Source organism: Astatotilapia calliptera, chromosome 5, assembly GCF_900246225.1.
Source record: "Astatotilapia calliptera chromosome 5, fAstCal1.2, whole genome shotgun sequence".
Taxonomy (NCBI): Eukaryota; Metazoa; Chordata; class Actinopteri; order Cichliformes; family Cichlidae; genus Astatotilapia; species Astatotilapia calliptera.
The window spans coordinates 23383570-23398131 of NC_039306.1; the positions used below are offsets into that span (position 1 = coordinate 23383570).

The following is a 14562-nucleotide window of genomic DNA, read 5'->3' on the forward strand; positions in this document are numbered from 1 at the left end:
AAAAAGGACACTTTGTTATAATAATATTACATTTGTTATAATTATTTATAAAGATGTTTCATTCTGTGTTTTTTATATTTATTGTGCCTTCTGTTAAATTGAAATAAATTACTTTAATAATATGACAGATGTCTCTTTAGAGTTGCTTTCACGATATGTAAAAGCTGCTATGTTTGCCATTAAAAGGAATAGAGCACTGAATACATCACATCCTGCAGTATACGTGAGGAACCATAGACTGCACTGTCAACATGCTGATGCACTAACCTCAAACGTGACCCATATACATCACTTACCAGCAGCAACACTGCTGTATCTTAACTTACCGTAACTCCAACTAGCCAGCCTCACCCTCAATGGCATATGCACACTTGCATGCATGCAAAAGTAATCTCACTTAGTCACACACATTTAGAACAAAACTGACAGGCAAACTAAAACCACTCTGTCACAATGAAGGGAGCACAAAGTCATGGGGAGCAATTGCAGATTTATTTTGGGGAGGGTGTGGTGAAAGCATCATACAACAGTCAATGATCTGAACTGCAAATAAAGAAGAAGAAACTGTACACAGACACCTGTGTACTGTAGTATCTTTGACTGTTTTTTTGAAAGTGAAGCATCTACAAAACAAACTCACAAGCATCAGTGAGGTTCCAGACCTGACTCAGGGCTGCACTGAAACTACTCCAGGACATTTCGTCAGTCACTTGCTGACTCAACGTGGGATGAATAGTATCAATTCAGCAATGACAGTACCTTGCAAAAAGATATCATTCATAACTTTGTTCTAACAGGGCATTGCTATTTTTTTGACCTGTGCAAAAAGCAGTTTGTCAGCAGTGTTGTGGTCAGTGCTTTTTTTATTTCGATTTTTTTAAAGATGCTTGCAGATTCACACTTCAGTCACCCCCCGCCCCCCAAAGAGCTCTGGAATCGGTTCCACGTAAACCGATTAAGATCACATCTGGTTGTTATGTAATGAGTGGACTTTCAGACAGCAGTAGCTTCAAAGCAGGCTGAGAAAAACTGAAGAATCATTTTCACAAGTATCACGCTGGTACTCTTTTACACTAAATATTCACATCCACCTAAAGCATGGCATTGAGCAGAATGCAACATCTCTGAATATTGTACAGGCATGCTCACGAACAGCAGGTCACAATAAAGAAAGCAATTAAAATATCTGTTCCTTGGGCAAATGAAATACGGCTGTGTGGAATCTTTGAAAATTAAGTTTCATGGTGTTTTCAGTGAATAGAACATTTTCACAGATGCATGCGTGTCTGATTTTGTTGACGGAAATATAAACAAAAAAAGTCTTTCACTCATCTGTTTCATGGCTCACGTGTATAGGAAAGTAACAAACAGTGCACACAGACGCATATGTGTTCCGCACCCTGGAAAAAAAAACATTTATTCAGAGGTTTCGGTACTCGATCACGAGGCAATTAATCAAAGGGAAGGTACCTCTTATAAGACTGGTTCTAAGGCTGCAAGTGCATATTGAAAGTTCAGTCAGTTTGCCGCTTCACTATATGGACAAAAACGGTCACCTTCACATTGCACCTACAGGAGGTTTTATGACATCCCATCCTACATCTGTAGGCAGAGCACCTATGATGTCTTCCGCTCTTCTGGGAAGGCTTTCTATGACATTTTGGAATGTGTCACTGGGAATGATTGCCCACCCCCCAACAGTGGTGTTGGACAAGAGGCTTGACTTGCAATTTCTGTTCAATATTTTCTCAGAGGTGATTTTGATGGGGTTAAGGGAGGTCAGGGTTCTGTACAGGCCAGTCAGATTATTCCACACCAAACTCTGTTTTTCTATTAATTTAAAAAAAAAAAAAAAAAAAAAGTACAAGTCTGTTTAGAAATCATGAAGCTATGTGAGGAAACAAAAGCATCTTCAAGAAGAAAAGGAAACAGCAGTCAGATGTCAAATAGACCAGCTATGATTCATTATTTTTAGAATAATTAAGATTCAGCATGTTTGCAAAGAATATTTCTACACACACATGCACCAAATTTAGATCCTTCAAAGACTGATACCCTTTAGATAGAAAGTGACAGACTCAATTATGAGTTATTAGTCCACCTTCTTGGCATGACACGATTAGTAAAAGGACAGTGCATGACATGTCACTTTGTAGGCACAGTATGGATATTCTTCCTGGCAACCTTTCTGCATCGTTCACTGGAAAGACATCGGTGTGAGCTCTGATCATGTTGTGACGGATTTCACAAACACAATATTAAGAGCTGTTCCCCACACATTGCACAACTGGGTACTTGCTGAAAAAGGACATAACCATATTAGGTTATGTTCTGCAAATGACAAAAGTGCCACACAAAGCATGTGGTTGTCACAGTACGATCCTATTCTACTATAACTACTCACTGTATAACTGCATATAAGATGAATATCACAGTGTTTCATGTCAAGTCAAGTCAAGTCAAGTTTATTTATAGAGCACATTTAAAAACAACCAAGGCTGACCAAAGTGCTGTACAGTAAATACAGATAAAAATACAATAGAACACAATTTCGTAATAACACCTCGCTGATAAAAATAAAATAAAAATATATAAAACAAATAAATTAAACCTTTCTAAAAGCCAATGAAAAGAGGTGAGTTTTAAGAGCGGTTTTAAAAGTTTCTAGGCTTTTGGAGAGTCTGACGTGAGGAGGTAAACTGTTCCACAGTCTGGGTGCAGCCACAGCAAACGCCCTCTCTCCCTTTGTCTTTAATTTATACCTGGGAACATCTAAAAGCATCATGGCTCACGTGTATAGGAAAGTAACAAACAGGGTGCGGAACACATATGTGTCTGTGTGCACTGTTTGTTACTTTCCTATACACGTGAGCCATGAAACAGATGAGTGAAAGACTTTTTTTGTTTATATTTCCGTCAACAAAATCAGACACGCATGCATCTGTGAAAATGATGCTTCATGGCAGAATATTAGCACAAAAACTGTTAATAATAACAATAACTATGACTTATTATTACTATTATTAATATTAATGAGGCATCTGATAGCTGCCAAATTCATTTTGTAGCACCACAATGAGCCTAAACATGCAGCCTCATTCACAGAGAACAATCTTGAAAAACAATCCAGCAACAGGTGGTCTGACTGCCATCAGCTCAGGTCTCATAGTCTGAGAATTACATAGGAGCCACTGAGAGCCTGAATTCATAAGCTGTTCTCCAAAATAATTTATTTATTAAAGCTTGAAACCAAGAAAAAAAAAGCAGCTTTTCTTAAAAACAAAAACAAGTTCTTTGGGTAGCAACTGAGAAATCAAAAGCCATCCATTGTATTATTTCTAGAAAGGCCCCTCACTTTGCTTTCCAGTATTTATAACTTGCACTATACTAAATGTATAGTGACACTTCCTTGTGCAACTCAGCTTTAAAGATCAAGAAGCACACCTTTGTTACAGGGACCTAAAGAAAATTTATCAGAAAAACGTAATCAAAGCAACCGCACTAACCACAACATGCACGCTGGGCTGTTCTTGACAGTAAGATGATGTGGATTTCCATCACATGTGAAAGATAAGCCACTGTACATGCTAAACTGACAACACAAGGATTCCATTTCATGTCTGGTTTACTCTGTGCTGCGGGTTTCTTGCTGAGGTAATGTGCCGCATCTACGGCTCTACTGTCTGCAGCAGGTCAAGTCAGAGCCGGCACGTACAAGAGGATGTGTGTTTGTGTGTGAGAATCAGGATGGCATGCCACTTCAAAGAACTCTGAGCTGTGTGTCACCAGCTCAGCTGAGAAGTCTCCATCCTCTACATTTCCCCACACCTTTTAAAAACAGTGAACACAACAATAACATATTGGAGGCCAACTTGCTGACAGTTTCCAGACCAGGAAAAATTATTTAATCACTTGTTTTTAAATTGATGAGGGGGGAAAAAAAACAAGCATCTAAACCAACTTCCTCTGATCGCATTTATCACAAATCACATCAGCTGCTGAGAATATTACTTTAGAAAACATGTACATATAGTGATGACATTTTACAATGCTGCTCATCTCTACCCACCCAGACCGCAGAAAGAGTCCGGGGACCCGTCTTTTGTGAAAAGCATGCCGAGTGGGCGCCCTAAGGTTCTGATGCATTTGTAGTGAGGGGTTGAATCTCCACAGGACTACTATTACAAGGGACTCCCCTGGGGCCCAATTTACCCCCTCTCTCACTTACCTGGCAGAGACACACGTCTTACAGAGATGACTGTGGGTTTCGTCACACTCAGAGCTGGAAGCTCAAAGTCTACAGTTGCCTTGCACCTGAACCATATGCACTAGCGGGAAACTGCTCTAAACACCCCACTGTTGGCAAATGTCTGTGTTGACTCAATGCCACTGTGCTGTTTTGCTACGCAAATGCGTATATTCCAGGAGTCACTCATTCTAGCAGGGATGATACAAACTGGTCACGAGTTGAGTCTGTGCACTTCGGCTGAAAGCCACAATTCCCAAATCGACACAAGAACCTGAATCATAACCGACAAGTGTTTCAGTTGAAAAATTCCCTGAATGTGGAGGCATAGGTCAAATATGAGGAAGATATTTTATATATATATATATATATATTTTTTTTTTCCCCCGTATTTATTGAATTTCATAAAATTTCAGTTATACAACAAAACAGACTTGAAGTGCAAGACTTTCAGTTTTACTTTGAGGGCACCGGAAAAGGGTTTTAGAGCTCAAAGTCTTGGCTTTGTGATGAGATCTTGAATCCATACTATACAGAAACACAGGCATTCACACACAGATCCTGTTTTTTTCTTTAAAAGAAGAGATAAGAGAAAGTTGGTGTTTTATGGTTGTTGTTTTTTTTAATCCAAAGCTGAAGCAGACAAATGTACGGGAGCTGAACAGATTCCAAGACACATCTGTGTTTCCACTACAAAAATGTGTTGAGAGGGACAAAAAATAAAAAATAAACATTGTCACAAACATTTCATGAACATTTTTCCTGTAAGAAATTTCTAGGTGCGATATGACAAGTAAAGTGGAAGTGATCTTACAAAGTGAAGTGGCCTAAACTGACAAAATTATACAATAATATTCCCATGATTCCCAAAGTGAGCTGGGAAGTGTCCTGTTGCATTAACAAAACACTACAGAAGGAGAGACCATTATACTTTCTCTGAATGTGATGACAGCTTGCTGGTGGTAAATCAGACTGTGCACAAGGATGAGGAGCAGCTACTACGTACTTTCTAACCTATCAGTTTCCGAGGAATTGTGAAGAACTGACAGATGATAATGGAACTGCACTAGATTAGTCAAGTTGAGTATATCCTGACTAACCCTGGTGCAACCAACAGTAACTGGAAATGACCAGTGTGCCCTCTGTACTCCCAAGGGGATGCTACTGCTTACATAAAACACGGGAACACTCCCTACAGTTGCTCAACATCTCTTCAACACATGTACAAACAGAAATCACTCGTAATTTGATGACAAAAAACATCTGCATAGCATTAACCTGAAATATAATCTGGCAACGTTTTAAATTCTGAAGCAAAACATTGGTAAAAGCTTGAACCAAATGGTAAGTTTGAGTTAAAAGCCATTTGCTGATTTAGCAGTACTCATTAAGGCCTATGCTAAAACGTTTATAGAATTCATAAAAAGTACAGTATAGGCTGCCTCCAACTCTCCTATGAGCTACATGCAGGAGAAAGACGGGCCAGTTTCTGTATTGTAATCTGGCTTCCCTCTCTGCCCTAAAATTGTGTACCTGAAAAACAAGCGTAGATAAAGATAGGAGAGAGGGGCCACGAGTGAGGTGCTCTGTCAGAACGGCCCCTGTGTGAGTGCATAGGCCTGTGTTCAACATTCACAAAGACAAACTGAACCTGACACACACTCCGAGTCCCGGGAATCAGCAGCTTACTTCTAGCTGATTCCAACAATCGAGGACAGAGTCTTTACATTCCACTTGTCAGTTCAAAATACATCTGCTTATTTTGCATGTAAGAAAAACTAAACCTTCCCTTGTGTGTCTGTGTTTTTTTGTTTTTTCATTTTTGGGATTTAGCCATCAGAGTTAACATTCAAAGGTTTGGGGCTTGAGCTGGAGCAGGCTTGTGGGGGGGTGTAAAATCACTACTGCTAATGCTAAGGCGTACATCTCCTATTCCAACATTCGAGCCCCTGTGAGTACACAACCTGATATTTAGGAAAGAAGAGGCAAGAGGATGTGTCAGTTCCCCATTCTCCCCTTTTCTAAATTTCATAATCTCTTCAGTGGTGTAAAAACACAGATCAACATCCCCTCTGCTGTTGCAGAGCGACGAGTTGTTAAAATGGTAGAGTAATAAAAACAAACACTCTTACAAAACATTACAATTTGTCATGAAAAATAAAACACTGAGAAAAAAAAAAGAAAGAAAAATCCATGCAACCCGACTCACGTGTCGACAACTTATTGCTTCCTTTTCACAACCTGTGTTTGTATGTGAAGGCAGGCATGCATGCATCTTTCAGTGAGCAGCAGGTGTAGCCACGGCGTTATTTGCCTTCTTCCTCCTTTTCATTAGCAGTGGATTGGTCGAGTCCTCGATGGTCTTAATTCTGATTTGCTCGTAGTCGACCCTCATTGTTGCCAAGGCACTAGTCATTTCTTCCTGTTAAATTGAGAAACAAAACAAGGCCATTAGTTTTATTTACTTATCAAAATCTGTGGTTTTAATGGATGGGAGACATACATTTAAACTATTTGGTTTATCAAATAAGCAAAGCAGGTGCCAGAGCCTGGCATGCACTTGATGTGAAGCTACTACTGGGAGTTTTTAATTTTTAAATCCAACACAGACAAAATACCCTCACACCAGATTTTGATATTTAATCCATTCAAATTACCAGAGACCAACAAGCTACTGATAACTTCATCTGTTTTACTTGGTGAGCCTGTTGCAAACACACTCAAGTAGAAATAATAGATTAATAAACAAAAATCATGACATGATTCCAAAAGTTGATTTGTTTTTCCTTTTAGGTAGACTACTTGTTTTCCACACACTGCCCTAGATCCACACGCTGGGTTGGTAAAGCTGCTCAGTCTCAATGACAACATTGCAATTTTTTTCCTTGTTAAAGTTTCCGTTCACATGAATGAAAACTAATGTGATTAATATAACTATTTTCACCAGACACTGTGTTAGAGGAAGAGAAGAAGAAAAAAAAAAAATACAGTTCCGCTGAAGCTTGTGGTTACACCGGTTCAGGTAGCACAGATGTTCCAGTATATTAGCTGCAAGCATTCCCAGTACAGCACATCAAGTACTCATTTGTTTTTGCTTACACAAGAAACTTGCAGTTTGTGTTTTCAGATTCATAAATAAATGACGAAAAAATACAACTTTCCATGTTTAATTCTGGATTCTGATATCCATGAGCTATTTAAAATGTTTGCTTGGAACACAATTTATTTTTGCACGGAAACCCCCCCCCCCAAAGAACTCTTAAATGTAAATGGATTTTTGCAATTATCAAACAACTGAAACCGCAACAGGTAGTAGGTGTCAACTTTCACATTAAGTAATTTTTCTATTTGACTATTTGTCACCATAAAAGCTGACAACATATGGATGGTGCAACGATAAGCAGGCATCTTTTACCTTGACTTCCTCCCATGCGTCCTTCTCTTCCATCAGAACCCGGCTGGTGTGAAGGGGGGTCTGGGGAACCTCCATTGATTGCTTTAGGATGACACACAGAGGCAAATTCATTCATTCTTACTTTTTTATTTATATATATATATATATATATATATATATATATATATATATATATATATATATATATATATATATATATATATATATATATATATATATAAAAATGGTGAAAAACACTCATGATTTTAACCAAAGGGGGTAAATAAAAGATCAAATAAATAAAATTTAGTAAGCTGTTTAAGCAGAAGTTAACTTGCGTGCTTACATTGATCCAGGGATGATTCATGAACTCTGTGATGGTCAACCTTTGGGTGGGCTCAGTCTTTAGAAGAGTCATAATCAGCTGTTTCGCTGCAAAAAAATTTTATTATATTAATAAAAAATAAAAGAGACATTTGTATGAAATCACCCTTTGTATGTATTTACAAATCTGATTTAAGGAAATGAATCAAAAAGAATGTTTTGTAGACAATTATGTCAGAGTGAAGTTGACTCTTAAAATCCAAAATAACTCTTTGAGTAATGTGATCTCAGCAACCTTTGACTTTCAAACCTAATTAGCATTTTGAATGTCTGTTTGTTCCAGATGTAATGATATAATAACAGTTCAGGGAGAGTCCATAGTATCCCATATTTGAAAACTTTTCCAAATTATTCATGTTCTTAACCAGGCCACGCCCTGGACAAGTCACCAGTCCAAATGGTTAATTTAAGATCACCAATAACTTGTGTCAGCAAGCCAGAGTGCCCAGAGATGACATGCAAACTCCACACAGCAACGACCCAGGCAACCACAAAGTTCAAATCTTTTTAATGTGGTACAATAGTGCTAAGCACCTCTGTCGCCTATTTCCTAAATTAGGTTATGTGAATTGAGAAAAAAAAAAAAGTGTGTAAGATTTGGTATGATGGTAATACTTTGGCTGCCTTAACCAAAACACTGTAAACACTAGAGCTCATCTTTCTTTGATATACTGCTTTGTCTGTTTTGTGGTTAAAAAGAAAAAAACCCACTCTGAAGTAGACGACTTTATCAGCAGTAAATACTGCACTGCTTCTTGAGTAATGCATTACAGTAAGTACAACCCATCAGTCGACAACTTCCACAAAAACTAGAGTCATTTTACAAGGTATAGAGAGCAACACCAGCTTGCATTTTCTCTTTTAAACAAAAATCCATCACAGAATAAATGCATCACTTTCAATTGCAGAAAATGTGAACGACAGTAAAGGATGTGAAACACATCAAGTTTCTAATTTTTGATAATAAAGTAAAGACCAGTCTGACTGTCATATTTAGGTGAAATCTTTTATAAAGACTTGAAAGTGATACCATTATGAAATTTCTTGTTTAGAAATAAGGCACCTCCATAGTTCCATTTTACATATAGATACACCACCAGTCACAAGTGTGGACACAGTCTCATTTAATGTTTTTTCTTCTTCTTTACTTTTACTACTTTCTACAGTAGATACATACTGAAGACATCAAATATATGAAACAAAATACATGGAATTTTGTAACAAAGAAACCATTGTTGAATAACTTTTAGTTTAGATTCCTGAAAATAGCGACCCTTTGCTTTGTTGACAGTGCTACAAACTCTTGGCCTTCTCTCAATGAGCTTTATGATGTTGTCACGTGAAATGGTTTTCACTAGGGCTGCCACAAACGATTATTTTGATAGTCGACTAGTCACCGATTATTTTTGCGATTAGTCGACTAATCAGATCATCATCCATTGGACGTACAGCATACAGCTTATTGCACCAGCAGCATCTGGTCTTATATAACTATCATTAGCTTACAGCTTGAAGTGTTTGTGCTAACTAAAAATAAAGACAAGATGGTAGTTTATTAATTTTTAATGAAATTTGCAGATTGTTTCGGTGAAGTTTAATAAACTCCTTGCTTTCTAAAATATAACAGGACACCGGAGTATATTCTCCAGCGTCTCACACTTCTGATAATCAGCTGTCTGCTTGACAGTTTTAGCTGTGCAAAAACTATAACTTTAATCTCAGCCAAACCGATTTACTCAGGAACAAATAAAATACTAAAGAAAGCCAAACAATAACATTTTTAAGTTATCTAAGTGACTTATATATATGTTTAACCTGACTAGCGAAAGACGGCGGTGGGTTTGAAAACGATTTGCCGGGAGTCCGGTGTTCTCATGGCTCTAGTTAGCCTTGCCCCCGCCTAGCTAACGAGCTAGTGGGTAATGTGGTGTCTTGATAAACTGAGCAGATATTTGAGGTTTACACAGCTACATTCTCGCCTGAAAATATGTTAAACGTTTATTTTGTGACCCAGAAAGAATAATAAGAGTAAAGTTAAAACTAACTAGCTGCCGCCATTGTTGACAACTGCGCTGGGCTGCGCTATGAATTCTGGGACACAGCTTCTTCTTCTTCGGGGATTAACGGCAGCTGGCATCCTTGTACATGCAGTGCTGCCATCTTCTGTTTCAGTCCGTTATTACACTCTTAAATCCTACTACTCATTCCTGCGTCCTTTGTGATCTTACAAAGCTTCAAACGATGCGTCGACTATTAAATTAGTCGTCGACGATTTTAATAGTCGACATAATCGTGACTAGTCGACTAATCGTGGCAGCCCTAGTTTTCACTTCACGTGTGCCTTGTCGGGGTTCTTGCCTTCTTAATGGGCTCGAGAACCTCAGCTGTGTTGCGCAGTCAAGGTTTGTACACAGCTGACAGCCCTATTTGACAACTGTTAGAATTCATATTAAGAACCAATCAGCTACGTAAAGACAGTCAATCATTACTTAAAGAACTGAAGGTCAGTCAGTCTGGAAAAATGCTACAATTTTGAATGTGTCCCTAAGTGCAGTCGCAAAAACCATCAAATGCTAGAGTGAAAGTGGCTCGCATGAGGAGCGCTCCAGGAAAGGAAGACCAAGGGTCACCTCTGCTGCTAAATAAAGTCGTCCGAGTCACCAGCCTCAGAAATTCCAAGTTAACAGCACCTCAAACTAGAGCCCAGATAAATGCACAGAGTTCCAGTAGCAGACATACCTCTACATTAACTGTTTAGAGGAGACTGTGCGAATACGGGAATTAATGGTCAAGAAACTACTAAAAAAAAGCAACAAGCAGAAGAGATTTGTTTGGGCCAAGAAACAAAAGGAATGGACATTAGACCAGTGGAAATCCATGCTTTAGTCCAAATTTGATATCTTTGGATCTACTTGCCATGTCTTTGTGTGACACAGAAAAGGTGAATGGATGTCTCTACATCCATGGTTCCCACCGTGAAGCATGAAGGAGGTGGTGTGATGGTGGGGTGATGGTGGGGGTTCTCTGCTGGTGACACTGTTGGGGATTTATTCAAAAGTGAAGGCACACACGGAAGCAGCATGGCTACCACTGCATCCTCCAGCAACATGCCATCACACCGGGTTTGCGTTTAGTAGGACCATTGTAACATGGTAGACTAATGTGCCTGTGTTAATTCAGCTCCATATTATTGTGTGAAGTTGCACTGGGTTGGGAGTGGTTTTGTGTGTGTGTGTGTGTGTGTGTGTGTGTGTGTCAGTCACATTTTTGGTGAGCCAATGGCTGGAATGGGGTTGGACTAATTAGAGGCAGGTGTACTTGATTGCACTGATACACTGGTCAACTTATAGCCCACACTACAAACACTGCTGTGTCGTTTTGTCTCTCTGTGCAGGTATGTAATGTGATGAAATCAGATATGTTTGGGATGGATGGATTTTGTGCTATGAATTCTATAGTGAAAGTGTCGTTTTGTCTCTCTGTGCAGGCCAGGGCCTATTATATGCCACAGCCTAAAGGTAGCAGAGTTGCAGAGGCTGGAGTGACCACTGGCTATATGCTTGCAGGGTGGTGGGTCTCCAAGGACAACTTCTAACCCTGTTACAGGCAACACGTGGAGTGCAACTGGCCATGTGGCATAGCTGGCTCTGGCCTTGGGACTGTGTGTTTTTTATATAATTCATAAATGGGACACTGGACTGTTTTATCTTTTATCTCTTGATATATTTTTTTGTCAATAAATTATCTTTTAGAATTTTATTGACTGTCATCTTTTTGCCCACGACAGAGACGGTTGGTCAGACCTAGAATCTTTCTTTGGGTGTGTTACACCATCATTTATTTTTCAACAGGACAATGACCCCAAACACACCTTCAGGCAGTGTAAGGGCTATCAGAAGGAGAGTGATGGAGTGCTGCGCCAAAAGGCCTGGCTAGAAAGTCACCTGACCTAAACCCAATTGAGATGGTTTGGGATAAGATGGACCACAAAGTGAAGGGAAAAAGGCCAACAAGTGCTCAGCATATCTGGGAACTCCTTCAAGACTGTTGGAAAACCATTTCAGGCGACGACCTCATGAAGCTCATCGAGAGAATGCCAAGAGGTGTGCAAAGCAGTAATCAAAGCGAAGGGTGCATATTTTCAATAATGTAAAATATAAAACATGTTTTGAGTTATTTCACATTTTTGTGTTCACTACAGAATTCCATATGTATTCATTCATAGTTTTGATACTTTCAGTCAGATTCTACAATGTAAATAGTCATGAAAATAAAGAAAAACCATTTAATGATATGGTGTGTCCAAACCTTTGACTGGTAGAGGAAATATTACAAGTCAATATAAAGTTTAAAAAAAATTAGTTTCGACATTGCATTAACAAAGTCTATTTTTATGATCTTACCTTCCTCTGATACATCACACCATTCAGGGTTGGGAAACTCATATTGACCATTTCTGATCCTCTTCTTCATCCCAGGAGAGATGGCTAGACCATGGTTAGAATAAAACGGAGGATATCCACACAGCCTGTGGAAGGTGTAAAACATCATTATATGCTTCCGTATTGAATGTGACATCTATAACAAAAGGATTAGAGGGAGGAAAAAAAACAAGAACTTACAAGATATACATAATGACACCCAACGACCACATGTCACATGACTTGTCATATTTCTCTGGGCCGAGAACCTCTGGAGCTGTATGCCATAAGGAAGAAAAGAAGGAAAAGGCAAGAGAGGGATGTTTTTAACTAGTTATCAATGAGAGCAGCTGTAATGTAGTAATAAACACAAACAGGTTCTTACCAACATAGTAGGGCGTGTAGCAAGGAGTAGCTAAAGAGTTAAGTGAGGTGGTCTCCTTGGCAAAACCAAAGTCTGTGAGCTTGAGCAGGGCACGGGGTCTCTTTGAGGAATACAGTAAATTCTCTGGCTGCAGGGAGTATTCAGGAATCCAGCATAAAGATAAGATTACAACATTAGTAACTTTAAGTCATCCTCAGTTTAAAGAAAAGTTTATTTCTTATGAATAAGTATGATAAGGCAATGCAAAGAGCACGTACCTTGACATCTCTGTGGGCGATGTTGATTGCGTGTAGAAATTGTATAGCCTCACCTATGCTCTTCATGATGTGAGAAGCCTCTGAAGTGATGAGACAGTTCAGTTTAACAGATTTTAAGTGACTGTGTCAGCAAATGTCAAGCGTCACAAATGGAGACTGAATGTATTTAGCTGGTATCAGAGTGCATATGTCTTTATGATTAATCAAATCTTCTACATAATCACATCATAAAGCATAGTAAGAAATGCTGGGATTTTTAGGGCAATATAGGTTTATTACCCCTCTCTGTGAAGGCCTGGTCTCCTCTGGACTGGATTCGATTAAAAAGCTCGCCACCATCCATGCTAAAAAAGAAAAAAAGAAAAAAAAGCCTTATGTCAGTAAATACACGTGCTTTACAGTCTTCTATGTTTGATTCCAGGTTATTGCATGTACAGCGTGATACCCTACCAGATGTCCAAACAAACAATTATGGTGGCTTGTTGCAATGATACCAATAGAGACAGAGGAAATTGCTCTCACTGGGACAAAATTAAAATGAGAGAAAAACTCTGGTAAATTAACTGCAGTGCGAAAACACATTAAAACACATGTCCTCTGAAACGTGTGTGTGTGTGGGGGGGGGGGGGGGGGGGTAGCACAAAAGCTAAAATAGCTGTCAGGATGTGGGGTTTGGTGTGTGCCCTAGTTGTAGGAAATACAGCACACCATTCAAGCCGTTTCAAAGCAAAGAGGATGCTCTCTTCCTCTGCCTTGTAGAGGTGGTCTGCGGTCTGTTGGTTGACCAACAAAAGTGTGCGAAACCAATAAAATGACTTTTTCTCACACCTTTTGCAAACTAATCTAATCCGCCATCTGTAAGGTATTTAAATCTTACAGTTACTTCCTTCTTCCATGAATGTAACTAGTTCATCTTGTATACCACAAAGTGTGCATGGCAACAATTCAAATTTGCATGGTTTTTTTTTTTTAAGTTAGTTCAAGTAAATTTACGATAAAAATTACTACTATTTTACTGGCAATCTACTAGGTCCAGCTAGAGTCTGTGAAAGACAGAAGTAGGTTGCTATGGTCTTTTACACACTTCTAGTATGACTAACAGACAGATTGCTGGTTGATTGATCTTCTGCTTCCCTGTGTTGCGCAAATGTTAAAGACTGCTCTAAAAAGAATGTTAATGTGTTCAACATAGCTGATAAACTAGGTCTTTAAATGCCCCCTTTCGTTCCAAAAACGTGTTATGCAGAGTACTTTTATATATGAACCATCTTGAAAGTATCTATATTTATACTGTAGTCAGATTTAGTAAAATACTGCTTACACATCCATGGCCCCTCATCACATTATGATAACACACAGGAACACCCCACACTATGTATTACCAATGAGGCGCAGACATATGCATGTGAAAAGACTTGAAGAAAAGGTCGATGTAAGCAGATGCTGACCACTGGTAAACTAATGAATGTTAGCCT

At 38.9% G+C, this 14562-nt stretch overlaps 1 protein-coding gene across 1 annotated transcript in view; it reads right to left on the bottom strand.

Moving 5' to 3' along the window:
- Positions 1–4842: 4842 nt before the first annotated feature.
- Positions 4843–14562, bottom strand: part of mapkapk2a (MAPK activated protein kinase 2a) — a 36438-nt gene continuing 26718 nt past the window's right edge. Inside the window, exons 3-10 of the mRNA XM_026168295.1 lie at positions 13367–13431; positions 13088–13167; positions 12831–12957; positions 12647–12722; positions 12428–12552; positions 7987–8072; positions 7662–7742; positions 4843–6668 (exon numbers count right to left, since the gene is read on the bottom strand). Coding sequence (XP_026024080.1) covers positions 6525–6668; positions 7662–7742; positions 7987–8072; positions 12428–12552; positions 12647–12722; positions 12831–12957; positions 13088–13167; positions 13367–13431 — 784 coding nt within the window. The 3' untranslated portion in view covers positions 4843–6524. The remainder of the gene's footprint in view (positions 6669–7661; positions 7743–7986; positions 8073–12427; positions 12553–12646; positions 12723–12830; positions 12958–13087; positions 13168–13366; positions 13432–14562) is intronic.